Raw genomic sequence first — 26306 nt, forward strand, 5'->3', positions numbered from 1 at the left:
AACATACCAGCTACTAGGAAGAAAATTAACTCTATCCCAGCCGAAACCAGCACGGGGCTTTGAGCAGCCTGGTCTAGCAGGTATCCCTGCCCGTGGCAGGGGAGGTTGGAACTAGATGATCTTTAAGGTCCCTTCCAACCCAAACCATTCTATGATTCTGTGAAATAAGGGGCATTTTTGTCTTCTGGCACCAAAACAGCTGGGTGTCCCCTCCACATCCCCCTACTGCTGGACCCCCTCAAGCTGAGCCTGGCCCTGGCCCCAAATCCATCCATTGCTGGGACTCGGCATCTTGTCCTTTAGGTACGTGTTATATACACACGTCCCTCCAGGACTGCAAAACAGCAAAGAGACAGTTTCCATATAACAAAACCCCTTTTCCGTAGAATCAGCTCCAGGATGGTCAAATGTGGGGTGATGGGCTGCAAGGGCATGCTCCTGCTGCAATTCCACCCCCCCACCCCTGCTGCAAAACCCACCTGTGCTGCAGATCCCCCACTAGTGCTGCAAAATGCTCAGGGCACCTTCCTCAAAATACAGGCACATATATATGTATATATACGTGTGTATATATATATATATATATATATATATATATATATATGCTGGGGTTCATATAAGGGGAACTACAGGGTGAGTGCTGGGAGGCCACAAGTGCTGCCCCACTGTGAGCCAGGGGGCTGCACTGCTCCCTTTTTTCAGGCTCTTGAGGGATTTTGGCGAGGCAGGTGATGTTCCCCTTGGCCAGCTTCAGCGGGCCCTCAGCTGCAATGTCTCCGTCACGGCGCTTCACCCACTGGGAGAGACACGGCCGAGCCGGGAGCTGTCCCAGGAGAGGGAGGGGTGCAGGGCAGTGCCCCCCGCCCCCCGACAACACCCCCACATCCACCTGCGACATCCCCATCTCCATGGGTCCAGGGATGCTCCATGGAGATGCACCACAAAAGCACCAAAATCCCTGGGATGGGGCTGAAATAGAGCCTGTGGATGGTGGGGGGGTCCCCACAGCCATTACCCTTAGTGCCCTGGACCCGCATCCCCTGCCGAGACACCCCCCCCCCCAAGACCCCACAGCATCCCGGCAGCTCTGTCCTGCCCCAGACCAAAGCCCCAAACCAGGCACTGCCCAGCCCCAGCCCTGGGGAAGAAATGTCCAAAAAATAAAAAAAAAACCACCCAAAACCATCAAGGGAGGGTACCCAGCTCCTCCCGACCCCCCAAGACCCATGGGGGAGGGGGACGGGGACCTCATCTGTGAAACCAGCTCTTGGTCCCAAACACGCCAGCTCACCGTCAGCATCCAGCACCATCACGCCTTCCTCTGCTCCGAAAACACCCCAAACCTCAAACTTCAAAAAAAAGAAGAAAAAGACAGTATTTTATTAAGTTTGGTTTGTTGTTTTTTTTTTTATAATTGGGAAATGCATGGGGTTTTTTACCCCAGGAAACCCAAAGCAGTGGGGAAAAACCAGCCCGAAGTCAGGGAAAGCTTGGATCAGGGTTTGCTTCGGTGGCAGCACCAGACAGGACAACTAATCACCGTAATTGTTATCATTATCACTAATAGGCATTTGGAGGACAGAGGGGGGGCGTGTTCGCTGCTGCTGCCCACCACAGGCTACGTGCAGCTGTGCCAGGAGGAGCAGGAGGGTGGAAGCCCCCAGCCCCAAAGAAAACTGGATAGAAAATAGGGGATTTTGGTTAAATCTGCTGAAAAGGGCTCCCTGGGGGCCACTCAGGGAGAGTCACCCATCTGAGCGTGTTTGTCCCGACAGAGCCGGGGGGGTCTGTATATTTGTCCACCCCGTGCTCTGGACTCATCCCAGCAGCACAGCAGGCACTGCAGCAGCTGCCCAAGCCCTGAGCGAACAGACAGACAGACATGGTGGCTCCAACAGTAACTCTCAAACCCCGCAGACCTGGTAAATTTGCCACCCCAGTTACGTCCGTGTGACCCAGCCGAAGGGCCAGGGGCAGCTTCCAGGAGGGTTTTCCTCAGCACGGCCCCGGCCCCGGCAGCAGCGATGGTTATAAGCCCTGGGCCGGGCAGGGCCAGAGGGGCAGGAGGGCGTCGGGGGCCTCTCTGGTGTGGGTCCGCTCGTGGCGCTTGCGGTGGGAGCTGCGGCTGAAGCTCTTGCCACAGTAGGTGCAGACGTAGGGCTTCTCGCCCGTGTGGGTGCGGCGGTGCTGGGTGAGGGTGGACATGTCGCTGAAGCTCTCGCCACAGTCGGTGCAGATGTAGGGCTTCTCGCCGGTGTGGATGCGCCGGTGGCGGGTGAGGTTGGAGCTGAGGCTGAAGCGCTTCCCACAGTGGGAACAGGCGTAGGGCTTCTCCCCGGTGTGGATGCGCATGTGCTTCACCAGGTCGGAGCTCTGGGCGAAGCTCTGCCAGCACTGGCCGCAGGTGTTGGGGACCTCGGCGGCCAGCACCTTCTTCCCGCCCTTGGCCTCCTTGGGCTCGGGGTCACAGCGGGCACAGGGCCTGCGGCCCTTGGCGGGACGGTTGCGGAGGTGCTGATTGCGGTTGGAGCTGCGACTGAAGCTCTTCCCGCAGTCGAGGCACTTGTAGGGCTTCTCGCCAGTGTGGGAGCGCTGGTGCTGGGTGAGGGTGTACTTGTCGGTGAAGCTCTTGCCGCAGGCGGCACAGTGGTAGGGCTTCTCGCCGGTGTGGATGCGCCGGTGGCGGACAAAGCTGGAGCTGACGCGGAAGCTCTTGCCACAGTCGGCACAGTGGTAGGGCTTCTCGCCGGTGTGGGTGCGCTCGTGCTGGGTAAGGGTGGACTTGTCGGCGAAGCTCTTGCTGCAGTAGCTGCAGGCGTAGGGAGCCTCGCCAGTGTGGATGCGCTGGTGGCGGAGGAAATTGAAGCTGATGCGGAAGCTCTTGCCACAGTAGCCACAGATGAAGGGTTTCGTGCTGGTGTGGACGCGCTGGTGGTTCACCAGGTCCGACCCGTGCTGGAAGCTCTTCCCGCACTCGGAGCACAAATTCGGCTGCTCGCCCTTGGCGGGTGGCAGGGAGGGGGCCGCCGCCGCTTCCTCCTCCTCCTCCTCCTCCTGCTCGGGGAGGCTGCGCTTTGGCTTCTCCGACTTGCGCTTGTTCTTCAGGGGCTGCTTCTTCTTCTCCGGGCTCTTGCCCGCGGCAACCCTGGGCTTCTGGTCGGACATGCTGGGGTCGCCCCACGGCTGGCGGGGGGGGGTGGGAAGAAAACAGCCCTGACCCCTCGGCGGGGCCCCGGGGACACTCGGGAGGGGGGGGGCGGGGGGGGGACAGAGCCTCACCCGTAAGCGCGGAAGGACAGAGGGACGGGTGGCGGGGGAGGGGGGGGGGGGGTCCACCCCACAAGGGACCCCGGGCTTACCCACAGGCTGGGGGGCAGCCGGGGAGAGCCCGCCCGGGACGGTCCCACGCAGGGCCGGGGGCTGCGGGGGGCTGCGGGGGCGGGGGGGCCCCGAGGAGGGCCGGGGGGGCCGGGGCTGCCCCGCTCCGCGCTCCCGGCGGCGGCTGCAGGGGAGGTCGGCCTGCGGGGGGGTCGGGCAATCCGCGCGGCTCCGCCCGGCTCCGCCCGCCAATGGAGGCGGCAGCGCCTGACCCCGGAAACTCAAATCCCGACATCCTTCCCGGCCGCGACAGCCCCCCGACACCCGACAGCCCCCCCCCGCCCTGACGCCCCCCCCGGAGTCCCGACATTCCCCCAACATCCCCCCCGACACCACGCGGGAGCCGCTCACGGGGGTCCCGGCCCCACGGCCCCCCTCGCGGGGCACCCCAGGGCAGCGACCCCCACCCGCACCCCGGGGGTTCCCGGACCTGGACGGGGGGAGCTTGGGGGGGCTTCCCCCCGCCTTTGTCCTTCTCCCGGCTGTGCACCCCGTTTCCCGCGCGGGGCGGCCGCAGCGTGCCCCCCCCTCCCCGCACCCCAATCTGCAAACGCCCCTGGGAAGGGGCCGGACTCAGCCCCCACCATGCAGGGGGTCCAGGAGCAGGACGGGGGCTCCCACTCGAGCAGGCTCAGCCAGGAGGACCCTCTGTGAGAGGAGGGTCCATGCTGCCCGGACCCCCCAAAAAAGCCTCATTCAGGGTGCTCTGCCTGGGAACGGGGAGCAACCGTGCTGGAGCAACTGGTGCTACTGGTGCAGCAGGATGGCGGCGGCGGCTCCGGCATAGACGAGCCAGGGCTGGGTTTTCCATTGGGATTTATTGTCCCAGGACCGCGGGGCGGCAAAACCCACCAGGAGGGACGGGATGCGGGGGGGCTCCACCTCCAGGACCCCCCGGCCGCTGCGGCAGCTCAGGTGGCACCGATGGCAGGGCTGGGGAACCGTGGCTGGCTGGCGCAAGCAGAGCTGCTGGGGGCACTGAGCCCCCCCAAACCAGAGGGGAAACCCCCAGGGGACGAACAAAGGTCAGAAATGGAAATTAAGAGCTTCCTAACGAGACGCAGCTGTCCCTGGGGGAGAGGGTTCCCTGGGCGCAGCACCCTCAGGGCCACCACCAGAGCCCTCCGGCAGCCACCGCATAGCACCAGCGGCCCCGCCGGCCCCGCCGCAGCCCCCGCCGTCCTCAGAAGGGCCGCGGCGCGAAGGCCAGGAGGGGCCCGTCCCCGCGATGGATCTTCTCGTGGCGCTTGTGGTGGGAGCTGTGGCTGAAACCTTTCCCGCAGACACCGCAGACGTAGGGCTTCTCGCCGGTGTGGGTACGGCGGTGCTGGGTGAGGGTGGACTTGTCGGTAAAGCTGTTGCCGCAGTCGGCGCAGGTGTAGGGCTTCTCACCGGTGTGGATGCGCCGGTGGCGGGTGAGGTTGGAGCTGACGCTGAAGCGCTTCCCGCAGTGGCCACACTGGAAGGGCTTCTCCCCGGTGTGGATGCGCATGTGCTTCACCAGGTCGGAGCTCTGGCCGAAGCTCTGCCAGCACTCGCCGCAGGTGTTGGGGACCTCGGAGGCCGACAACTTCTTCCCGCCCTTGGCCTCCTTGGGCTTGGCAGGGGGTGGCTCAGGGCTGTGGCGGGCACATATCCCATGGCCCTTGGTGGGAGGGTTGCGAAGGTGCCGCTTGCGGTGGGAGCTGCGGCTAAAGCTCTTGCCACAGTCGGCACAGCGGTAGGGCTTCTCACCAGTGTGGGTGCGCTGGTGCTGGGTAAGGGTGGACTTGTCAGTGAAGCTCTTGCCGCAGGCGGGGCAGCGGTAGGGCTTCTCACCGGTGTGGATACGCCGGTGGCGGACGAAGTTGGAGCTGACGCGGAAGCTCTTGCCGCAGTAGCCGCAGGCATAGGGAGCCTCGCCGGTGTGGATGCGCCGGTGGGTGATGAGCGTCGAACTCTGCCGGAAGCTCTTGCCGCAGTCGCCACAGACGAAGGGTTTGGCGCCGGTGTGGATGCGCTGGTGGTTCACCAGGTCCGACCCGTGCTGGAAGCTCTTCCCACACTCGGAGCACAGATTCGGCCGCTCGCCCTTGGCGGGTGGCAGGGAGGGGGCCGTCGCCGCTTCCTCCTCTTCCTCCTGCTCGGGGAGGCTGCGCTTTGGCTTCTCTGACTTGCGCTTGTTCTTCGGGGGCTGCTTCTTCTTCTCCGGGCTCTTGCCCGTGGCAACCCTGGGCTTCCGAGGGGACATGCTAGGGTCGCCCCACGGCTGGCAGGGGGGGCGGCGGGGAGGAGGAGAACAGCCCTGACCCCTCGGCAGGGCCCCGGGGATGCTCAGGGGGAGGGCGCGGGGGGGGGGACAGAGCCTCACCCGTGAGCGCGGATGGACAGACAGAGGGACAGGTGGCAGTGGGGGGGAGGGGTCCACCCCACGAGGGACCCCGGGCTCACCCACAGGCTGGGGGGCAGCCGGGGAGAGCCCGCCCGGGACGGTCCCACGCAGGGCCGGGGGCTGCGGGGGGCTGCGGTGCCGCCCCGCTCCGCGCTCCCGGCGGCAGCTGCCGGGGGGGGGGGGGGGTCGGGCTGCGGGGGGGTCGGGCAATCCGCGCGGCTCCGCCCGGCTCCGGCCAACAATGGAGGCGGCAGCGCCTGACCCAGGAAGCTCAAAGCCCGACATCCTCCCCGGCCGCGACAGCCCCCCCCGACACCCGACAGCCCCCCCCCGCCCTGACGCCCCCCCGGAGTCCCGACATTCCCCCAACATCCCCCCCCGACACCACGCGGGAGCCGCTCACGGGGGTCCCGGCCCCACGGCCCCCCTCGCGGGGCACCCCAGGGCAGCGACCCCCACCCGCACCCCGGGGGTTCCCGGACCTGGACGGGGGGAGCTTGGGGGGGCTTCCCCCCCGCCTTTGTCCTTCTCCCGGCTGTGCACCCCGTTTCCCGCGCGGGGCGGCCGCAGCGTGCCCCCCCCCTCCCCGCACCCCAATCTGCAAACGCCCCTGGGAAGGGGCCAGACTCAGCCCCCACCATGCAGGGGGTCCAGGAGCAGGACGGGGGCTCCCACTCGAGCAGGCTCAGCCAGGAGGACCCTCTGTGAGAGGAGGGTCCATGCTGCCCGGACCCCCCAAAAAAGCCTCATTCAGGGTGCTCTGCCTGGGAACGGGGAGCAACCGTGCTGGAGCAACTGGTGCTACTGGTGCAGCAGGACGGCGGCGGCGGCTCCGGCATAGACGAGCCAGGGCTGGGTTTTCCATTGGGATTTATTGTCCCAGGACCGCGGGGCGGCAAAACCCACCAGGAGGGACGGGATGCGGGGGGGCTCCACCTCCAGGACCCCCCGGCCGCTGCGGCAGCTCAGGTGGCACCGATGGCAGGGCTGGGGAACCGTGGCTGGCTGGCGCAAGCAGAGCTGCTGGGGGCACTGAGCCCCCCCCAAACCAGAGGGGAAACCCCCAGGGGACGAACAAAGGTCAGAAATGGAAATTAAGAGCTTCCTAACGAGACGCAGCTGTCCCTGGGGGAGAGGGTTCCCTGGGCGCAGCACCCTCAGGGCCACCACCAGAGCTCTCCGGCAGCCACCGCATAGCACCAGCGGCCCCGCCGGCCCCGCCGCAGCCCCCGCCGTCCTCAGAAGGGCCGCGGCGCGAAGGCCAGGAGGGGCCCGTCCCCGCGATGGATCTTCTCGTGGCGCTTGTGGTGGGAGCTGTGGCTGAAACCTTTCCCGCAGACACCGCAGACGTAGGGCTTCTCGCCGGTGTGGGTACGGCGGTGCTGGGTGAGGGTGGACTTGTCGGTGAAGCTCTTGCCACAGTCGGCGCAGGCGTAGGGCTTCTCACCGGTGTGGATGCGCCGGTGGCGGAAGAGGTTGGAGCTGACGCTGAAGCGCTTCCCGCAGTGGCCACACTGGAAGGGCTTCTCCCCGGTGTGGATGCGCATGTGCTTCACCAGGTCGGCATTCTGGCCGAAGCTCTGCCAGCACTCGCCGCAGGTGTTGAGCGCCGACGCCTTCCGCCGTGCCTTGGCTGGCCCGCTGCCGCCAGCCGCCCCATCCCGCGGCTGGGCGCCGCAGCGCGGCGGGCGCTTGCTGGCTGGGAGGTGCCGCAGGTGCTTCTTGCGGTGGGAGCTGCGGCTGAAGCTCTTGCCGCAGTCACCGCAGCGGTAGGGCTTCTCCCCGGTGTGGACACGGCGGTGCTGGGTGAGGTTGGACTTGTCGCTGAAGCTCTTGCCGCAGTCGGTGCAGGCGAAGGGCTTCTCGCCGGTGTGGATGCGCCGGTGGCGGCTGAGGCTGGAGCTGACGCCGAAGCTCTTGCCGCAGTCGGGGCAGCGGTGGGGCTGGGCGGCCGCGTGGCTGCGGCGGTGGCTGGCGAGGCCGGAGCTCTGGGCGAAGCTCTGCCCGCACTCCACACAGATGTTGGGGCTCTCCTCCGCCCGGCCTCCCGGCTGCGCCACAAAGTCCTTGCGCTTGCGGATGCCCGGGGAGGCCCGGGGGGGGGGCTGCCGCCACCGCCTCCGCCTCCCCCTCGGGGGACTGGCCCCCAGTCCGCTTGGCCTTGCGAGGAGACATGGCCGGGGCTGGGGCTGTCACCCCAGGCACCGCATCCCGCTGAGCCCCCCCCCCGGGGAGGGTGACAACCCCGGTACCTGTGGCCGGGGGGGGGGTGTGAGAGCCCCGGTACCTGCACTGGGATGGGGTGTGAAACCCCCCGGTACCCACGGAGGGGGTGAGAGCCCCGGTTCCTGTGGTGAGTGGGGTCAGACCCCCGGTACCTGCACTGGGGAAGGGGGTGAGACCCCCGCGGTACCTGTGCGGGGCGGGGGGGGGGGGCGTGAGACCCCCCGGTACCCGCCGTGGGGGCAGGCGAGACCCCCGGGTACCTGCGCTGGGGCAGACCCCGGGCGGGTGGGGGGACGGCGGTGGTGCCGCCCGCCCCGGGGCTGGGGGCCGCGGGGCTGCCCCGCTCCGGGGTCCGGTCCCGCTCCCGTCCCGCTCCCGCCGCTGCCGCCGCGGCCCCGCGGACAATGGAGGCGGCGGCGGCGGCGCTGACCCAGGAAGCCCAACCCCCGCCGCCCCCCCGCATCCCGCCCCCCCCGCATCCCGCGACCCCCCCCCCACCCGTGCACCCCGACGCCCCCCTCCGCGGGACACGAGCGCAGAGAACACCCCCCCGCCCCATCGCGGGGAGCCCCGGTCGGGGGCGGGGGGGCTGGGAGGGGGGACCCCAAAGTCCCAGCGCAGCCCGGCGCCCCCCGAAGCCCTGGGGAAAAGCCCCCGGGGGGGCGGGGGAGGGGGCTGAAATGGGGCGGGGGTCCCGGGTGGCTGGGGGTCCCGGTGGGGCCGGGGGTCACACGGCCCAAGCCCGGGGCCGGATCTGGCAACGCAGAAATCTCCATAAAATCGGAGTGATGGAGGAAAAAACCCCATCTGATAAAGGGCTGGGGCGTGGGACGGGGGGCCCTCCCCACCCCCGGTCGGGACGCAGCTCTCGGCATGTGGCATTTTGGCCCGTTTTCACGAAGTTTTTCTGCATTCGTAGCAAAAGGCCTCAAAAATGCATTTTTCTGGCCCAAAACATCTCAATCCCGCCCCCATCCCCATCGCTTCAGCCCAGAGACCAAACCCCACAGCCACATCCCCCCGCCCCGTGGGGAGCCCCACGTCCCCCCCACCCCATGGGGACGCCTGTGCCCCCCACAGTGATGTGCCACACTCCCCCCCCCCCACCCCACGGGGTGTCCCTGCATCCCCCCCCCCCCCCCCGTGCCCCACGGCAATGCCCCGCGGTCTCCCTGTGCCCCATAGGGCCTGGGGGCCCCTCGGCTCCGGGGGGGGGGGCTGTCGGGCCCAGCACAAAGCAGCGCCTGTGCCACCCCCGCGGACGTCCCCGTCCCCATCGGGACAAGGGGCCTTTGTGGGGCGGGGGGGGGGGGGGGGAGGGGGCCACCCGGACGCCTGGGTCCCCGGGGAGGGGGGGGGGCGGGGGGGCTGGGCGCTCCCAGATGCCTGGGTCCCCGCTGCTGAAGCATGCTGGCCGCCCTGCTGTGGGGGGCTGCCCTGGGGGTCGTGCTGCTGGGGGGGGCCCTGGAGAGGTGAGGGGCTCCGGGGGGGGGGCCTGGGGGGGGCAGGGAGGGGCTGGGTGATGGCCGTAGGGCAGAAGAGCTGGGGGTCCTGTTGGGTGGGGGGATCCCTGGGGGAGTCTATAGGGGCAGGAAGATCCCTGGGGGGGTCCCTGGGGAGCAGGAGAGTCCCAGGAAATCCCTCTGGAGCATCCTGGGGGTCCCTGGGAGTTCCCAGGGGCAGGGGAGGTCCCCCGTGGGGTGCCCCACTGATCCACCCCACAGCAGGGGGGGCTGCGCCCGCCACCTGCAGTGGGTGCCCCAGCCCCACAGCGAGACCTTCGCCCAGGCTCAGCACCAGCCCTACCTGACCCTCTGCGGGGGCCGCGTCTGCAGCACCTACCGGTACCCCCCCGGGGGGCTGGGCACTAGGGTCCCCCGGGAGGAGGGAGCTGGGCACAGGGGGTCCCCATGGCGGGGGGTGTGGGCACCGGGGTCCCTGGGAGGGGGGGAGGAAGAGCCCCTCGGGGGTCCCTGTGGGGTGGGGTCTGGACACCTGGGTCCTTGGGGTGGGGGGGTCCCGGACGCCTGGGTCCTATTTGGGGGGGGTGGCTGGACACAGGGTCCCCATGGCGGGGGGGGGGGGGGGGGGGGCGAGGGCTGAATGCCTGGGTCCCCATGGGGGGGAGGGGGGCCTGGGGGGTGGGAGCAGAAGCCCCTGGTGGGGTCCCTGGGGGTGGGGGTCCTGGGTGCCTGGGTCCCCTGGGAGGCAGCAGAGACACCTGGGTCCCTGCAGGGCGGGGGTCCGGCTGCCTGGGGGTCCTTGGGGGGGGGCGGGTTGTGGGGCACCTGGGTCCCCGCGGTGGGGGTCCCGGATGGATGCCTGAGTCCCGCACGGGTGGGCACCCGCAGCACCACGTACCGGGTGGCCTCACGGCGGGTGGAGCGGCGGGTGCTGCGGCCCGGCCTCATCTGCCAGCAGGGTGAGCCAGGGGGTCGGGGAGGGGGGGGAAGTCGGAGATGGGGCTGGACCCTGGGTCTCCTGGGGGGGGGCGGGGAGTGGGGACCCCTGGGTCCATGGGGGAGGGTGGGGGTCCCTGACGCCTGGGTCCATGGAGGTGGGGGGGGTGGAGTGGGGACCCCCCAGACAGCCAGTGGGGCAGCGGGGGTCCCAGATGCCTGGGTTCCATGGGGTCACCTGCCCCCCCCCAGCGCCCACCCTGGAGTCCCTCTCAGCCCACCTGAAGGTGCTGCAGGAGCGGATGGAGGCGCTGGAGCAGGTGGGGCCGGGGGGAGCAGGGGGTGTGGGGGCCCCCATACCCCATAAGCGGGTGCTGGAGGGGCTCCCACCCCCCCAGTAAGGGTGGGGGGTACTCGGGGCCCCCCCTGACCCCCCGTGTGTGAGGCAGGCGCTGGGGGGGCCCCTGCAGTACCTGGACCGGGTGGAGACTTTGGGGGAGCAGCTGATGGACCTGGAGGAGCGACTGGGGGCCTGTGAGTGCCCCCCCCACACCCCCCCAAACACGAGGGGCCCCCCTGGCTCAGCCCACACCCCTGCGACCCCTCACAGGGCCCCCATGCCCCCCCAGGAGCACCTGGGACGCCTATGGCACCCCGTGACCCCCAGGGGCACCCCAAGAAGCCCCATAAGACCCTCAAGACCCTTCAAAAGGCCCCAAAACCCTCCAGGACCCCCCCAAGACCCCTATAGAACCCCCCCAGGGACCCCATGGCCACATAGGGAACTCCCCCAAATCATCCCGAGACCCCCTGTCCTCCTCCTAACCCCCGTGTGTCCCCCCCAGGTGACTGTGGGGGCGGGAAGAATGCCTTCGGGTACAAGACCCGCCGCTGACATCATTCCCACCCCCCAATGACATCATGACTCAGCCACCGTGATATCATGAGGCGCCACAACTGGGGGGGTTTATTAAAAGCGGGGGGTCTCCAAGCCGGGGGCAGGAGGAAAATTTGGCAAAATCCGCGCCCCGCCCCCCCCCCCCCCCCAATAAATACACGGCATCACCCCTTAAAAAGGGATCAGGGTCTGCTCTGACAACCAAATCAGCACCCACCCCCCCATGCTGCCCCACAGCCTGGGACCCCCCAGTCCCCAAATGGCACTGGCCATTGGGGGGGGGTCAGCCCTGTGCCCCCCCAGGAGCCATGGGTCAGTCCCTGTGACCCCCGCGTGGGGGTCTGGAGTGGGCCAGTCTGTGGGTACCCCCCCGCCCACATGGGGGTCTGGAGTGGGTCGGTCCGTGCGGCCCCGCCATACACGGGGGACTGGAGTGGGTCGGTCCGTGGGGGTCCCGCTGTGGGTCATACCATGGTCCCGCTATGGGTCACTGCATGAGCCTTCTGTGGGTCCCGCCGTGGGTCAGACCGGGTCCCCGCTGCGCGTCCTGCTGTGGGTCTGACCGAGCTTCTCCTACAGCTCCCACCGTGGCTCAGTCCATGCATTTCCATGGGTCCCGCTGTGGGTTGCTCCATGCCCCACTTGGGGGTCAGTCCGTGCCCCATTCTTCCTCTAAGTCCCGCTCTGGGTCACTCCATGCTCCCGCCGTGGGTCAGCCCACGTTTTTCCTATAGGTCCCGCCAAGGGTTGCTCTGTGCCCCGGCATGGGTCGGTCCGTGTCCTACTCGTGGGTCAGCCCGTGGCCCACTTGTGGGTCCGTGCCCCGCCGTCGGTCAGTCCATGTTCTACGTGTGGGTCAGCCCGTGCCCCACTTGTGGGTCAGTCCACGTTCCACGTGAGGGTCAGCCCCCGTCCCGCCACCGTGGGGCCGGGCAGCGCCGTGGGGCAGCGGGCGGCCGTGGGGCAGGGCGGTGGGGCAGGTCACTGGGGGGCGGGGGGCGGCGCCGTGGGGCGCAGCTCGGCCGAGAGCGCCTCGAAGGCCTCCAGCATGGCAGCACGGACCCGCTCGGTGAGCGCCGGGACATCGGCCGGGCCCAGCCCCCGGGTGGGTAGCGGGGGCAGCACCTGGATCACGCACTGCCCTGGGGGCGGAGGGTCGGGGGGCGCCCCACGGCTGCCCCACAGCCCACCTGGACCCCCCTGGACACGGGCCTCCCTGCATATGCAGCAAACCCCCAACGGCCCCACACAGCCTCCTCCATGTACCCCACAGCTCCCCCATGTGCCCACAGCCCCCCAGTAGCACCCCCAAACTTCCTCCCACGTACCCCACACACCTCTCACACCCACAGGTATCCCCCCTGCAGAGCTCCCATGTGCCCCCCAGCCACCCCTCCAGCTACCCCCTAGACTCCCCACATGACCCAATACCCCCCCCAGCCCCACGTATGCCCCCCCAGCCCCCCATCCACATATCCCCAAATTCCCCCTAGCCCCATATGTCCCCCCAGCCCCCCTCCATGGACCCCCCTGATTCCCCATGTGCCCCACGGTCCCCGCAGACCCGGGTCCCCAGCCCCTCACCGGCTGTGAACCTCCGCTCCCGCTTGCTGTAGAAGTGCTGGTAGGAGGAGATGACAATGGGGACGACGGGGACCTGCCGGGCAGGCGAGGGTTGAAGGGTGCTGCCCCACGGCCACCCCACAGCCGCCCCACGGCAGCCCCCCTACCTGTGCCTGGACGGCAAGGTGGAAGGCGCCCCGCTTGAAGGGCAACATGGAGCCGCTGTGGTTGCGCGTCCCCTCGGGGAAGACCCACACCCGGACCTGGGAGGAGATGAGGGGCTGTCCCACGGCGAGACCGGGGGTGCCCCACAGCAAGGGGGGGCAGCCGGTACTGCCCCCCAGTGAGCTGGGGCTGCCCCAGATCACTATGGGGTCAACTGGGGCTGCCCCACAGCAGCCCCAGGCAGGATGCACAGCATGGCGTAAGGCCCCCCAGCAGCCCCCCGGTGCCCCACTCACGTCCTGGCTGAGCATGGTGTGGGCAGCCTCGGCCATGACGCTGATGGCGTCGTGCGTCCGCTTGCGGTCGATGAAGATGATGCCGCCGAGCCAGCAAGCCACCCCCACGGCCCCCATGTAGAGCAGCTCCCGCTTGGCGATGGGCACGCAGCGGTCCGGCAGCACCTCCATCATCCCTGGGGGCTGGCATTAGCCAGGGGGCGGCTGTGGGGCCAAGGCAGGGGGGCTACGGGGCTGGGGGGTGGCTATGGGCACACACTGATCCAGCAGCAGCACCTCTATCATCCCTGGGGTTGGTATTAGCCAGGGGGGCCAAGCTATAGGGCTGGACGGTGGCTACGTGCACACGCCACTCCAGCAGCACCTCCAGCGCCCCTGGGGGCCGCGTCAGCCGTGGGGCGGCCGTGGGGCTGGGGCTCAGCAGCAGGGGTTGAACAGTGCCCATGGCGCAGGAGGCTGCTAGGGGGCCGGGGGCAAAACTAGGGGTCAGGCCGTGTGGCAGCGCCGTGGGGCGGGCGTACCCGGCAGGTCGAAGGAGCTCTGGTGGTTGCTGACGATGAGGTAGGGGCACGGGGGACACGGGACGGGGCTGTGGGGCGGCGCCGTGGGGCGGCGCCGTGGGGCGGGCGTACCCAGCAGGTCGAGGGAGCTCTGGTGGTTGCTGACGACGACGTAGGGCTGCCGGGGGGGGAAGTGCTGGGCGCCCCGAACCGCCATCCGGATCCCGTAGAGGTGCTTCACGTGCTGCATCAGCCCCCGGATGATCCTGGCCGGGGACACGGGGTGACGGGACACGCCCCACACGCCGCCCCACGTCCCCCCGAGTTTCACGTCCCGGGACCGCAGGAGGCGAAGGGGGTGGCCCAGCCCCGCGTCCCCCCCATGTCCCCATCCGCGCATCCCCCCGCCGTCCCTACTTCATGTTCTCTACGTCGCGGCCGCGCAGGGCGCAGAGCGGGATGGCCACCAGCGCCAGCAGCAGGATCCACCCGTTGTAGAAACCCATCTTGCAGAAGAAGCGGAAGGAGCCGCTGCGCTCGTACAGCACCGGCAGCAGCAGCAGCGCCAGCGCCAGCGCCGCCGTCCCCACCGTCACCTCCATGGCGCCTGCGGGCGGCGGGGCTCAGGGCGGGCACCGGAGCCTGCGGGACCCCCGGACCCGCCCCCCCAGACCCTGCCGGGACTCTCAGACCCCCCCCCGGACCCTGCCGGGACCCCTGCACTCCCCCCAGACGCTACCGGGACCCCCAGACCCCCCATCCGGACCCTGCCCGGACCCCCAGACACCCCCCCCCCGGCCCTGCCGGGACCCTCAGACCCCCCCCCGACCCCGCCCCCCCCCCGGACCCTGCCGGGACCCTCGGACCCCACGGGGATGCCTGAACCCTGCTGGGATCCACCCCCCGCCCCGGGATCCCAACGCCCCAAACCCCCTTTGTGTGACCCCAAAACGCTGCGAGGTCCCCAACCCCCTCCCGGGACACCGAGCCCCCCCCATCTTTAGCCCCCAAGGCCCCGCGTCGCCGCCGCTTACGGGCACCTGCCCCTCCCCGGGCCGGGCCCCTCCCACGCCAGGCCGGGCGGGGCCGGGCGGGGCCGGGCGTGGCCGCGGGGCGGCGCGTGGGGCGCGTGGCGGCGGCACCGCCCCCCCCCCCCGCCCGCCCGGCCCGGCCCGGCCCGGCCCGGCCCGGCGCAGGCCGCGCCCCGGCCCGCATGCCCCCCCGACCCCCGCCGGGCCCCCCGAACGCCCCCCGACCCCCGGCCCCGCGCCCCCCCCCCCCCAGCCCAACCCCAACCCCAACCCCCGCTCCCCGGTACCGGGCGGGGCCGGGCGGGGCGGCGGCTGCGGCGGCGGCGCGGGCCCTTCCCGCTTCCCGGCGGCGGCGGCGGCGGCGGCGGCAGCGGAAGCGGCGTCGCTGACGGGCGGCTCCGATAGCCAATGAGCGCCGGCCGCGCCGGCGGCGCGTCCCGCCCCCCGGCCTGCGCCGTTCCCTTGGCAACCAGGCATGGCGGCGGACGGGGGGTGGGCGGGACCGCGTGTCGCCGCGGCAACGCCGCCGCCATCTTGTTCCGCCCCCCGAAAGGAACAGCGGGAAGGCGGGAGCCGGCCCGCGCGCTGATTGGGCGGCGCGGCGGCCCGTTAAAGCGGCACGGCCAGTCAGCGCCGGCCATCGCGCCCCCTCCCCCGGAGGCACCGCCCCGCACGTGATGATGCCGTGAGCGGCGGCGAGCGGGACCAATAGAAAGCGGCCGCCCCGCCCCGTTGCCGGGAGGCGTGGCCATCGGGTTTGATTGCTGATCGCGACACCCAATAGCGACGCGCCAAACGAGCACCGTCCTCCTGGGGGCGGGGCTCCGCGCCCCGCCGCCAGTAGAAGGGGCGGAAGGCCGGCAGGCGGTGACTGGCGGGCGGGGCGTCAAATGGGGCGCGGTGGGGCGGGGCAAGGCAGGCGGGGAGGTGGAAGATGGCGGCGGGCGCGGGGGCGCCGGACGGGGGCCCCGAGGGGCCAAACCGCGGCGGCGCCTTCGCCTGCAATCTCTGCCTGGAGCCCGCGCGCGACGCCGTGATTGGCCGCTGCGGGCACCTGTACTGGTGAGGGGCGGGGCCGGAGCGGCGGGGGCGGGGCTTAGGGTGGGCCCGGGCCTGCGGGGCTGGGGGCGGGGCTTGGGCGAGGGGACACGGGGGGCTGGGGCGGGGCTATAGGGTGAGCTATGGGGGGGCTGTGGGGTCTGTAGGGGAGCTATGGGAGGCCATAGGGCGCTATAGACTGAGCTATGGAGGGGTTATGGGGTCTACGGTGGGGTCATGGGGGCTATCGGGGGGCCACAGGGTGAGCTGTAGTGGGGCTGTGGGCTCTCTGGTGGGGCTATGAGAGGCTACAGGGTGGGCTGTGGGGTGAGTTATGGGGGCTATAGGGTCTAGGGGGGTTGTAGTGGCTCTGGGGCATGGCTATAGGGTGGAGGATGGGGGTGGGCTGCGGGACTGTTGATGGGCTCGGCCGTGGGGCGCTGATGCCGGGTCCCCCCTTTGCAGCTGGCCCTGCCTGCACCAGGTGAGTGACCCCCCCCCACGGGGGGCAGGGGTGGTTTGACCCCGGGGGGGGGCCAGGCTGTGTCCAACGGGGGGGCTGGGGGTGCCCAAACTGGGGGTGGGGGGTGTCCCCAGTCTGGGGGGAAGGGGGCCCCTGGCCATGGGGCAGGGAATGCCTGGCTGTGGGGCCAGGACTGCCCTGACCCATGGGCATGGGGGTGCCCCGGTGTGGGGCTGGGTGCTCCCGCCATGGGGCAGCGCTGTGGGTCCCGCAGTGGCTGCTGACGCGGCCCCGCTGCGCTGTCTGTGGGGCTGGGATCAGCCGTGACACCGTCGTGCCCCTCTACGGGCGGGACAGCGCCCGCCGGGACCCCCGGTGAGTGGGCTGGCAGAGCTGGGGAGGGGTATGGGGGGCTGGGACCCCCGTTGAGGGGGGCTGGGGAGGGGCAGAGGACCCCCGCTGAGGGGGACAGGAGCTGGGTGTGGGAAGACAGGAGCCCCCCGTAAGCGGGCCTGGGGGGGGTTGGGGATCCATGGGGGGCATGGGGGGTCTCTGGAGGAGGGTTTATGGCGGGCTGTTGGGCACTGTGACGCATGGGAGGGGGGGCTGTGGGGACCATGGGGGGGGGACCACGGAGGGGGGGGAGTGAATGTGGGGCAGGGGCTGGGGGGGCTGGGCAGGGGTGGTGGGTTGGATGCTGTGGGGTGGGCATGAGGAGTGGGGGCTGGGGGGGGCTATAGGGGCTACAAGGCAGTGCTATGGGGTGCAGAGAGCCTGTTCCCCCCCCTCACCTCCCCCCCCCCCCCCCCCCCCAGGCTGGAGACCCCCCCCCGACCCCGTGGACAGCGCCCAGAGCCCGAGACCCAGGGGGTAAGTGACCGTTGGGCTCCACAGCAGCCCCTATCTCCCAATCCCCCTGCCCCACAGCAGCCCGTCCACACATCCCAGCCCCCTGCCCTGTTTCCGAGGCCCCCAAAGCCCCCGAAGTGCCACAGTGACTCCCCCCCAGTACCCCCCAGGTGATACAGCCCCCCACGTGCCCCCCTCAGTACACCCTCCCACCCCTGACACCACCCCGCAACTGCCCTGTGCCCGCCCCCCCTCCCGTACCCCACCACCCCTCAACTCCCCCGTGTGTGTCCCCCCGGTGACACAGCCCCCCAACATGTCCCTGTCCCCCCCCCAGGTGCCCCCCGCCGGCCCCGGCAGCAGCTTCCACGTGGCCTTTGGCTTCGGAGCGTTCCCCTTCGCCTTCTTCAGCACCGTCCCGCAGCCCCCCCCGACTGGCACAGGTATGTCCCCCAGGACCCTGCAAACACCCTGTGCCCCAGGGACCCCCAAGACCCGTTGTGCACCCTAAAGGGACCCCCCCACTATCTCCCTGGGACCAAAGACCCCCCCAAGGGCCCCTGGGGGGCTCCAAATACCCCCACCCCCCCCCCCAGGGATCAGGGGCTTTTCCCATCCCATTCTTGGGGAGCTCCCAGTGGGGGTGTACCAGGCCTGCCCCCACTCACAGTGGGTTTTGGGGTGCCCCCCCCCAGGGGATGCTGGGGACCCCCCTGCGGGCTCGCTGGACTCCGTCTTCCTCTTCATCGCTGCCGCCTTCTTCCTCTGGCTGCTCAGCGTCTGACCCTGGGGGGGGCTACATGGGGTGGAGGGGGTCTCCGGGACCCCACAGAACCCCCCCCAACCCAGCTGGATGCTGCAGGAGCCCTGGGCCCCCCCGCGGGGTTTTGCTGCCCCCCAGCCCCCCCCCAAACTGTGATTAAAGCTGCACCTCCCCCCCACACCCCTGAGTCTGTTTTGGGGCATTCAGAGGGTTTCAGTGGCCCAAAATGAAGCACAAATGGGGGGGGGTGTCCCCCAACCCCCACCCTGGACGCCTGGGTCCCCCCATCCCTCCCCCACAGACGAGTATCCGTTTTTATTTTTCCCATTTGTTATTAATCCGGGTAGAAAACGGCCCCGGGGGGGGGGTGTTGCCTGAGCGAAGCCCCTGCCCCTTTCAGGGAGAATAGGGGGCGGGGCTCCCTGGGGTAAGTGCTTGCAGAGGGCGGGGCCTCAAATGGGGCGGGGCTTGCCCAGAGGGTGGGGCTGCTGCCCATAGAGGCGGGGCTTGCACATCGGTGGGCGGAGCTTGATCCCTTGCATGTGGGGCTCATCCCCGTAGAGGCGGGGCTTGTTCCATGGGCGTGGCTCAGCGTCCCCACAGTGGGCGGAGCTTGATCCCTGGCCCTGGGGCGGTTCCCACGGACAGTGCTTTGCCCCGGGGTGGGGGGGCGGGGCCTGCCGCTGGGGGGGGCGGGGCTACCTGCCAGCCCCCAGGTAGAGGGTGCGGGGGCGGCGGGGGCCGCGGGGGGGGGGCAGGCGCCCGGCTGCGGTTGGCAGGGGGGGGCCGGCGGCGGACGTGGATGACGCGCGTGTCCATCACCTCGCAGTCCACCTGCATCATAGCCTCCAGGCCCCCCCCACGCCCTGACAGGCTCTCTGGGGGGGGGGGGGGGGGCAAGGTGTCAGTTGGGGACCCTCGGGGAAGAGGGACCCCCCAGGGACAATGGGACCCCCCAAAGACGAGAGGGAAGCCCCCAAGGAAAGAGGAAACCCCAGAGAAAGGGACCCCCTGCCAGGTGATGGGGAACCCCCCCCAGTTGACTGTAAGCCCCCCAGGGCAACGGGGAATCCCCTGGGGCAGTGGGCCCCCCCCCAGAGATGAAGAGCCCGCCTGGGCAACAGGGACCCCACCCCAGGCAATGGAACTCCCCAGAAAAAAGGGGATGACCCAGTCCCACCCCCGCAGCACAGAAACCCCCAAGGAAATGTGGACACCCCCCTCCAAGGGGGCAAGACCCCCCCCCCCCAGGAACAACCCGTCCTCGGACATGTGACCCCTTGGGTACACAGGAGGGACCCTGAGCACTTTGGGACCCCCCAAACATAGAAGGGCCCCTGTTGGAGTGGGAGAACATGCAGTGGGCCCCCCCTGAGACAGAGGGATCCCCCCCCGAGGACACAGAGGGGGCCAGGAGTCCACACTCACCGTTGAGGGCGGCCGCTGGCATCACCAGGGACATCTTTGGCCGCGATGTCTTGTTGTGGCTGATGGCTGGCAGCAGCAGGTGGTCCTGGGCAGGAGGACACAGCATTGGGGACCCCCCCCCACCTCCAGCAGACCACCCTGAGCCCCCCCAGATTGCCCTCGGCCCCCCCATACCCGACGGAAGGAGACGACATAGAAAGTGTCCTCGCGGCGGTCAATGGCGGCCAGGAAATGGGGTTCAGCCCGGTCGGGGCGATAGAGCTGGAGCTGCCCCAGGGGGGCCCTGGAGAGACATGGAGGGGCTTCAGGTGGTGGGGGGACATGGAGGGGCACATGTAGGGATGGGTTTGGGGTGGAAAAGGGGGGGGGGGCGTTGGGGGTCCAGGAGGAGGTGGGAGAACGTGCGAGGGGTGGGGGGGGTACGTGGGGGGTCTGAGGGGGTCGCGTTCCGGGGGTCTCTCACCTCTCAGGGTGGGGGGGGGGCAGCTGGGACGAGGCGGGAGGAGGCCGGCGCCTTCCAGGGGGGTGAAGCCTGAAACTGCCCTAGGGGGTTCGGGGGGAACAGGGACCCCCCAGTGCCCTCCAGAACCCACCCTCCCAGGGACCCCCAACCCCGAGCATTCCCCCAGTGACCTCCCAGTGCACCAGGACCCCCCAAAGACCCCCCCCGGGATGCTACAGGCCCTCCCCCAGCCCCACAGGATCTGCCCAGACACCCCCCACCAGCCCCCCCAGCCACCTGTGGGGACTCCCCACACCCCCAGGGACCCCTAGAAATCCCTGAGAACCCCCCGGTGACCACCAAGGGTCCCCAGAGCCCCTTGGGGCTCCCCAGGCCCCCACCCCAGGGACCCCCCCACTCACCTGGCTGCGGGGGGGCCGGGGGGGGGACCCAGGTTTCCGTCGGTCGATCTGGTGGCGCCGGACCCATCCGCTGAGCTCATCCGCCAGCCTGGGGTGCGGTGGGGGGTCAGTGGGAGCAGGGGAGCTTACGGTGACCCCCTGCACCCCCCTCCCACCACTCCTGCCCCAGGGATACTGGGAAATTACTCACAATGCCCTGCCCCCGCCATGACCCCCCCACAGCTCACCCTGGCCCCCCCCAATCTTCCCATCATCACCAACGCCCCTCCAACCTCCCCCATGCCCCTCAGGCCCCCCCCATGCCCCCCCTCCACCACGCACCGCAGGGACTCGGTGCGGTTGAAGTGACGACAGTCAGACGCCCGGAACAGCCCGTCCAGCTCCCGCAGTGTCACCGCGCCCAGAGAAGCGTTCCTGGGGGGGGGGGGGGGGGGGGGGTCGGGGGTGTCAGGAGGGGCCGGGGGAGCCATTCGGGTGTGTGGGGGGCTCAGTGGCGTCAGGGGGTTCCACCGGTTTGGGGGGGGGGGCACTGCCAAACACTGGGTTTGGGGGGGATCTACTGGGGTCCATGAGAGTCAGGGGGGCCCACAGGGGTCGGGGGGGGGCCATTGGGGTCAGGGGGTCCCATTGGGTTTGGGGAGCCGCTGAAGCCCACTGGGGTTTGGGGGGACTCACTGGGGTCTGGTGGGGGCCCAGTGGGAGTTGGGGGGGGGCAATGAGCTGCATTGGGGCCTGGGGGGACCCATTTAGATGGGGGGTGACCAGTGGGGTCAGAGGTTCCCATGGGGCTTGGGGGGGGCATTGGGGACCACTGGAGGGGTGCTCGGCGGGGGGGGGGCACATACCTGAAGGGGGTCCTGCCGGGGGGAGCGGGCTCCTGGCGTGGCCCTGGCGGGGGGCCCCACGTCTGGGGAAGGTCGGTGGCAGGGGGCCCCCCCTCAGCCACCCCCAGGAGGTGCCGGCGGCCCCGCGGCGGGGGCTGGCGCCGGGGTTCGGTGGGGGGCGGCTGCGAGAGGCTGCGGGAGGGGGCTGTTGAAGGGGGGGAGTGGAGGCGGGGTGGCCCCCCCCCCAACTTCCGACACCCACCTGAGGGGGCCCAGGTTGAAGGCGAGGAAGAGGAGGAGGGCGGCGAGGCAGGCCAGCTTGCGGGGGCCCGGGACGGGACGCAGCTCCGAGCTCTGGGGGGCACAGGGGGGACACGGGGGGGGGGGGGGTGTCAGGCTCACCTGCCCGAGGGCCCTCGTGCCCCCCCCAACAATGGTCTGCCCTGCACGGCCAGCAGTGGTGCGCCCCCAAAGCCCTCTGCAATGGTACATCCCAACACCTACCCGCCATGGGGCGCCCCCGTAATGGTACATGCCACAGCCCTCCTCCCGCACTGAGGAACCCCTCCGAGGCCCTGCGGTGGTACAGGCTGTTGCCATGGTGATGAGCCGCGGGCCCCCGCCCCGCCCCCCCCCAATGGGCTGTACCATTATGGGCCGGACGGGGACAGACAACCTGTATCATGGGGAGGGATAGGCTGTACCATTACAGGACCGAGATGGGGCAGACTATACCATTACAAGATACGGAAGGCAGCCTGCACCATTATGGACCGGGGGCAGGGTACAGGCTGTACCATCACGGGATGGGGCGGGGCAAGCTGTACCATTAGAGGGTGGGGGGACAGAGACTGTACCATTACGGGATGCGGGGACACAGACTGTACCACTACGAGATGGGGGAGACAAGCCATGCCACCAAGGGATGGAGGGGGGCACAGCCTGTGCCGCGGCGGAGCAGGGCCACCCCCCAGCCCCCCATCCCCTCCGCAGGCCCCACCTGGCCCAGGAGGGCGTCGAGGCGGCGGCGCAGGAGCCCGTTCTCGCGGCGCAGGCGGTCGTTGTCGGCCAGGGCCTGGCGCAGCCGCTCCTCCAGCCCCTGCACATACTCTTTGCGCCGGCGCCGCGACTGGCATGCCGACTCCCGATTCTTGATCATCCGCTGCTGCCGCTTCAGCACCTTTGCCTGCACCCGCAGGTCACCGGGGGGCCAGCGGAGGGGACCCCGAGGGTCCCAGGGGAGGGGGATGCCCGGGATGACAGGGGACACCCAAGACAGGGGGGCACCCCTTGGGGAGAAGGGGGACACCCCAGGAGGGACAGGGGACACTCGGGGCGGGGGGGGGGAATACTGAGGGGTCGGGGTCGCGTGGGGGTTAGGGGTCACGCAGGGGGTACTCACGTCAACCTCCTGGGGACCAGGAGGAGTGGGAGCAGGGGCCGGGACGATGGTCTTGGCCTCGGGCTTGGGGGGGCCGGGTGGGGTGCGGGGGGGCCCCCGGCCGGAGTGGGGCAGGCACAGGAGCCCCGGCAGCAGCAGCTCGGCCGGCGACAGTAGCACCGCAGGGGCCGGCACTGCGGATCCCCAAAGCCCCCCCCCCTCCCCCCCCCCCCCCAACACCTCCCCACCCCTCCCCTCCCACCAACCCCCCCGCCCATCCGCTCCTCCGCCCGCGCCCCTCCAGCCCCCCTCCCTCCCATGGCCTCAGGCCCCCCCAGCCCCCCCGAATTCCCTCCCTGTTGCCCCAGATGCCCCCAGCCCCCCCAGCCCTACCAGTGATGGCTGTGGGCAGAGAGGGGGCAGCTCCAGGCAGCGGCTGCAGCAGGATAGTCTGGGGGGTGCTTGGGGCAGCCCCCCCGGGCCCAGTGGCCCCCCCAGGGGGCTTGGGCTGGATGGGGGGTGTCCGGCGGCTGGGGGGGACCCCCTCTGCCTTTACGGCCCGCGGTGCCTTCCCTGCTGCGGCATTAGGGGTGTCAAAGGGGGTGTCATGACCCCCCCCACTCCTCCTCATCTGTCTATCTGCAGCTTACTGGCATCAGGGGGGGTGCAGGGCAGCGGCGGGGTCGGCTCTGTCTTCACCCGCAGTTCGGGGGGGCTGGGGGCCTGTGCGGACAAAGCTGAGAGGAAGGAGGTGGGCGGAGGGGCAGCAGGGGGCAGCAGGGGCACCAGTGAGGGGGGACATACCCAGGCCAGGGGCTCGGAGGCAGAGGAGAGGCCAGAGGAGTCGGAGCAGTGGGACAAGGTGGGGGACCCCGGCTCTGACTTCACCTGCAGGTCTGGGGAGCAGCAAGAGCACACGACTGGCAAGGATCCCTGTGCTGCCATGCCTCAAATGCCCCCCCAGCATCCAGTAACCCCCCCAACCCCACACTACAACCTCCCCAACAACCCCATATCGCCCCCCAGCTTGCCATTATCCTCCCCAGCCCCCCGTATCCCCTCCCACCATCCCATGAACTCCTCCGGCCCACCATACACCCCCCATAAAACCCCCCAAGACCCCCCTTCTGCTCCCCCCCCCACTCACCAGGGAAGAGGCTGGGGGGCTCCTGGTCCCACGGGGGGTCGGGAGGGCTGGCGGCCTCACCCCCATCAAAGGCACAGTCGAACTGGGGTGGAGGGAGGGATGAGGGTCTGGGACCCCCCAGGGGGTGGGGCTGGGAAGACCCCACCCGGAGGGGGCGGAGCTTGGGCATCACCAGAGGGGTATGGGTTTACCATGGGGTTGGGGTCCAGGGACGGGAAGAGGTGGGCGGGCTCCAGCCTGTCATCGAGGCAACTGTAGAGAGCGGCATCTGGGGGGGGGGGAGCGTGTTTACAAAAGAGCCCCACCCCAAGGGGCTTAGCCCCGCCCTCAACGTGCTGACTCCACCCAAATGGTTTAACCCTGCCTCCATCCAGAGCACGCCCCCTTTAAGCCCCGCCCCTTTACTCCAGCAAGGCACAAGGCCGCCGGCAGGGCCCGCCCCCTCCCCAAGCCACGCCTCCTTAAAAAGCCCCTCCCACGCAGTGCCCGGGCCGCCCCGTCCCCCTTCGCCGGGCCCCGTCCCCCTTCGCCGGGCCCCGCCCCTCCCCGCAACACACGGAAGCGGCCCCCCCCCCCCCGGCCCCGCCGCGCCGAGGCCCCTCCCCGCCCCGCCCGGGCCTACCCCAGTCCTCGGCCCCCAGCAGGTTGTCGGCCCGGAACCGCCCCGCGTCGCTCAGCACCAGCAGCTCCGGCGCCAGCGCCGCCATCTTCCGCCGCGCCGCGCCGCGCGCGCCCCCCCGCCAATCCGCGCCACCGCCCGCCCACCAATGGGAGCGCGGCTCGCCCGGCCGGCCTCCGCGCAGGCGCGCTGCGGGCGGAGCGGGCGGCGCCTGCGCGCTGCGCCCTTCCGCTCCCACCGCCCCCAGCCCCCCCGCCCACCGGCGGTGTTTAAAGGGGCAGCGCCGCCGCCGCCGCCGCCGCCGCTCGCCTCGGTCCCCGCCCCAGTCCCGGTAGGACCCGCCCCGCCCGCACGGGAGGGAGGGAGGGAGGGAGGGATGGCAGGCAGGCAGGCAGGCAGGCAGGCAGGCAGGCAGGCAGGCAGGAACGTGGGCGTCTCCACGGCAACCCCGCCCAGGCGGGCCGCGGCCCAGCTGAGGGCGTGGCCGGATGTGACAAGAGGAGGCGGGGCTGCCGGACGCCGGGGTCCTCGCCCAGGTGGGAGCGGGAGCGGCCCGGGACGGCCGGGTCCGCGGGGGCGGGGGAGGGGTCCCGGAGGCCGGGGTGCCCCCGGGGGGGGGGGGGGCGGCGGACACCGGGGACCCCTCTGATCAGGCTCCGCCCCTCCGTCTCGTAGGCCACCGCCGGAGAAACGCGATTGGCCGAGGAAGAAATGGAAGGCGGAGATTCAGCCGATGGGGAGGCAGCGCTCAGGGGAGCAGCCAATGGGGCTGCGGAGGAGCCGGCCAATGGGCAGCGAGCGCCCGGAGGTTTGCCCAATGGGGAGGGAGGGAGCCCGGTTCCAGCCAATGCAGAGCTCGGGGGAGCCTGCGCAGTGGGGGAGTCATCCAATGGGGTCGCGCTGCTGCTGGGCTTGTCCGAGGAGCAGCCCAGCTCAGCCAATGAGCAGCTAGGGGGGTGCCAAGCGGCTGGGGACTCAGCCAATGAGGAGAGAGGAGGCCTGCACAGCCCAGCCAGTGAAGAGGCAGGGCCCCAAGACCCAACCAATGAGACCGCGGGACACCAGGACCCAGCCAATGAGCCTACCGTGCTACAGGGTGCAGCCAACGAGAGGGCAGAGCCGCACAACCTGAACAATGAGGCCAAAGGGCTGCAGCACCCGACCAATGAGGATGCAGTGACACGAGCCCCAACCAATCAGGACCCCGTCCCACGCATCCCAGCCAATAAGGACGCAGGGCCTGAAGCCCCAACCAATGAGGACGCTGGCCTCCGGGCCCCAACCAATGAGAGGGCGGGACGCCGGGATCCAGCCGACGCCCTCCGGGCTCCATCCGATGGGGCGTCGCCCCGCCAGGCATCACCCTCCCGTGAGCACGTGCCCCTCCCGGCCACGCCCGATGGGGCGGGGGATCCCTGGGACTGGTCGCGCGAGGAGGTGTGGCTGCGGGCGCCCGAGGAGGAGGAGGAGGAGGAGGAGGGGCGGGGGCAGCTGGAGGAGGAGGAGGACGATGACGGCGAGGAGGGGGAGGGGGAGGAGGAAGACCCCTGGGCGGGGGCCAGGCCCCCCCCGGGCTGGTGGCTCAGCCCCGATGCCGCCTTCGCCAAACGGGTGCTGCGGCGCGGCCGGGGGCTGGGTCGCCCTGGTCCTGGCTCCCGCTGCCGCGTGCGGCTGGAGACCCCCCCCCGGGGCGGGGGCGGCGGCGGGGTGGGGGGCGGCGGCGGCGGGGGCGGGGGGCGGCCGGTGGCAGACCCTGCGGCTGGGGGACGGTGAGGGGCGGTGGGCGGCGGCGCTGGACGCCTGCCTGGAGACGATGGCGGCGGGGGAGCGGGCCCGGCTGCGGCCGGCGGGGGCGGGGGCGGCGGTGGGGGTGCAGTTGGGGGGCTTCTCCCCCGCGCCCCCCTTCTGGGAGGAGGCGCCGGGCGGGCGCTGGCAGGCGGTGCTGGCGCGGCAGGAGCGGGCGGCGGCGTTGCTGGGGGCGGGGGCGGCGGGACCGGCGGCCAGGGCCTACGCCCAGGCCCTGCGAGCAGCAGTGGCGGCCGGGGGGGCCCCGCCGTTGCCCCCCGCCCTGGCACGACCCAAGGCGGAGCTGCACGCCGGGCT

The 26306-nt window shown here is 70.6% G+C and overlaps 6 protein-coding genes across 9 annotated transcripts; 3 read left to right on the plus strand and 3 right to left on the minus strand.

Annotated features, from left to right (window-relative positions):
- Positions 1–1350: 1350 nt before the first annotated feature.
- On the minus strand, positions 1351–8438 carry LOC115338488 (zinc finger protein 850-like). The gene is made up of 4 exons (XM_041121981.1): positions 8204–8438; positions 6993–7943; positions 4564–6147; positions 1351–3950 (listed from the first exon to the last, which is right to left on the minus strand). Exons 1-4 carry the CDS (start codon positions 8436–8438, stop codon positions 2029–2031), a joined length of 4692 nt encoding a protein of 1563 aa, XP_040977915.1. The 3' UTR covers positions 1351–2028.
- A 922-nt stretch (positions 8439–9360) lies between these two features.
- EGFL8 (EGF like domain multiple 8) lies at positions 9361–11399 on the plus strand. Its single transcript, XM_030007063.1, has 6 exons — positions 9361–9447; positions 9700–9819; positions 10327–10397; positions 10627–10694; positions 10824–10908; positions 11220–11399. Exons 1-6 carry the CDS (start codon positions 9383–9385, stop codon positions 11267–11269), a joined length of 459 nt encoding a protein of 152 aa, XP_029862923.1. The 5' UTR covers positions 9361–9382; the 3' UTR covers positions 11270–11399.
- AGPAT1 (1-acylglycerol-3-phosphate O-acyltransferase 1) lies at positions 11316–15319 on the minus strand. Its single transcript, XM_030007059.2, has 7 exons — positions 15115–15319; positions 14214–14403; positions 13929–14062; positions 13297–13472; positions 13003–13098; positions 12857–12929; positions 11316–12414 (listed from the first exon to the last, which is right to left on the minus strand). The coding sequence occupies exons 1-7, from the start codon at positions 15302–15304 to the stop codon at positions 12254–12256; spliced, it is 1020 nt and encodes a 339-aa protein (XP_029862919.1). The 5' UTR covers positions 15305–15319; the 3' UTR covers positions 11316–12253.
- Positions 15320–15736: 417 nt separating this feature from the next.
- On the plus strand, positions 15737–18116 carry LOC115338490 (E3 ubiquitin-protein ligase RNF5-like). 2 transcript variants are annotated; one of them, XM_030007067.2, is made up of 6 exons: positions 15737–15889; positions 16331–16349; positions 16603–16703; positions 17144–17198; positions 17515–17620; positions 17873–18109. In XM_030007067.2, the coding sequence occupies exons 1-6, from the start codon at positions 15762–15764 to the stop codon at positions 17959–17961; spliced, it is 498 nt and encodes a 165-aa protein (XP_029862927.1). In that variant the 5' UTR covers positions 15737–15761; the 3' UTR covers positions 17962–18109. The 2 variants fall into 2 exon arrangements, with proteins under 2 accessions (XP_029862927.1, XP_029862928.1); XM_030007068.2 differs by lacking the exon at positions 15737–15889 and having other exon boundaries at positions 16158–16349; positions 16650–16703; positions 17873–18116.
- A 136-nt stretch (positions 18117–18252) lies between these two features.
- Positions 18253–24388, minus strand: ATF6B (activating transcription factor 6 beta). The gene is made up of 16 exons (XM_030007066.2): positions 24207–24388; positions 23776–23852; positions 23585–23666; positions 23242–23357; positions 23088–23160; positions 22831–23013; positions 22459–22631; positions 22057–22242; positions 21319–21410; positions 21078–21248; positions 20554–20646; positions 20233–20320; positions 19836–19906; positions 19543–19651; positions 19369–19453; positions 18253–18818 (listed from the first exon to the last, which is right to left on the minus strand). Exons 1-16 carry the CDS (start codon positions 24289–24291, stop codon positions 18529–18531), a joined length of 1974 nt encoding a protein of 657 aa, XP_029862926.1. The 5' UTR covers positions 24292–24388; the 3' UTR covers positions 18253–18528.
- A 223-nt stretch (positions 24389–24611) lies between these two features.
- Positions 24612–25977, plus strand: LOC115338492 (translation initiation factor IF-2-like). Of its 3 annotated transcripts, XM_030007073.2 has the most exons (3): positions 24612–24739; positions 24879–24930; positions 24961–25977. In XM_030007073.2, exons 2-3 carry the CDS (start codon positions 24915–24917, stop codon positions 25974–25976), a joined length of 1032 nt encoding a protein of 343 aa, XP_029862933.1. In that variant the 5' UTR covers positions 24612–24739; positions 24879–24914; the 3' UTR covers position 25977. The 3 variants fall into 3 exon arrangements, with proteins under 3 accessions (XP_029862933.1, XP_029862932.1, XP_029862930.2); XM_030007072.2 differs by having other exon boundaries at positions 24614–24739; positions 24879–25977; XM_030007070.2 differs by lacking the exon at positions 24612–24739 and having other exon boundaries at positions 24768–24935; positions 24966–25977.
- The last annotated feature ends 329 nt before the right edge of the window (positions 25978–26306 follow it).

This window comes from Aquila chrysaetos, unplaced genomic scaffold, assembly GCF_900496995.4.
Source record: "Aquila chrysaetos chrysaetos unplaced genomic scaffold, bAquChr1.4, whole genome shotgun sequence".
Taxonomy (NCBI): Eukaryota; Metazoa; Chordata; class Aves; order Accipitriformes; family Accipitridae; genus Aquila; species Aquila chrysaetos.

Coding starts and splice junctions, on each gene's coding strand:
- LOC115338490 (XM_030007067.2), top strand. CDS start 15,762: ATGGCGGCGGGCGCGGGGGCGCCGGACGGGGGCCCCGAGGGGCCAAAC. Junction 16,704..17,143: donor AGCGCCCGCCGGGACCCCCG/GTGAGTGGGCTG, acceptor CCCCCCCCCCAG/GCTGGAGACCCCCCCCCGAC. Junction 17,621..17,872: donor GCCCCCCCCGACTGGCACAG/GTATGTCCCCCA, acceptor GCCCCCCCCCAG/GGGATGCTGGGGACCCCCCT.
- AGPAT1 (XM_030007059.2), bottom strand. CDS start 15,304: ATGCCTGGTTGCCAAGGGAACGGCGCAGGCCGGGGGGCGGGACGCGCC. Junction 14,063..14,213: donor CGCGACGTAGAGAACATGAA/GTAGGGACGGCG, acceptor GTCCCCGGCCAG/GATCATCCGGGGGCTGATGC. Junction 13,473..13,928: donor GAGCTCCCTCGACCTGCTGG/GTACGCCCGCCC, acceptor GCCAGCCCCCAG/GGATGATGGAGGTGCTGCCG.
- LOC115338492 (XM_030007072.2), top strand. CDS start 24,915: ATGGAAGGCGGAGATTCAGCCGATGGGGAGGCAGCGCTCAGGGGAGCA.
- LOC115338488 (XM_041121981.1), bottom strand. CDS start 8,438: ATGCGGGGGGGCGGCGGGGGTTGGGCTTCCTGGGTCAGCGCCGCCGCC. Junction 7,944..8,203: donor CTCGCCTGCCCCCACGGCGG/GTACCGGGGGGT, acceptor GGTGCCTGGGGT/GACAGCCCCAGCCCCGGCCA. Junction 3,951..4,563: donor CTTCGCGCCGCGGCCCTTCT/GAGGACGGCGGG, acceptor GTGGGGGCTGAG/TCCGGCCCCTTCCCAGGGGC.
- ATF6B (XM_030007066.2), bottom strand. CDS start 24,291: ATGGCGGCGCTGGCGCCGGAGCTGCTGGTGCTGAGCGACGCGGGGCGG. Junction 23,667..23,775: donor CCCTGGACCCCAACCCCATG/GTAAACCCATAC, acceptor CCTCCACCCCAG/TTCGACTGTGCCTTTGATGG. Junction 19,454..19,542: donor ATGTCGTCTCCTTCCGTCGG/GTATGGGGGGGC, acceptor CCTCCTGCCCAG/GACCACCTGCTGCTGCCAGC.
- EGFL8 (XM_030007063.1), top strand. CDS start 9,383: ATGCTGGCCGCCCTGCTGTGGGGGGCTGCCCTGGGGGTCGTGCTGCTG. Junction 9,448..9,699: donor CTGGGGGGGGCCCTGGAGAG/GTGAGGGGCTCC, acceptor TCCACCCCACAG/CAGGGGGGGCTGCGCCCGCC. Junction 10,909..11,219: donor GGAGGAGCGACTGGGGGCCT/GTGAGTGCCCCC, acceptor TGTCCCCCCCAG/GTGACTGTGGGGGCGGGAAG.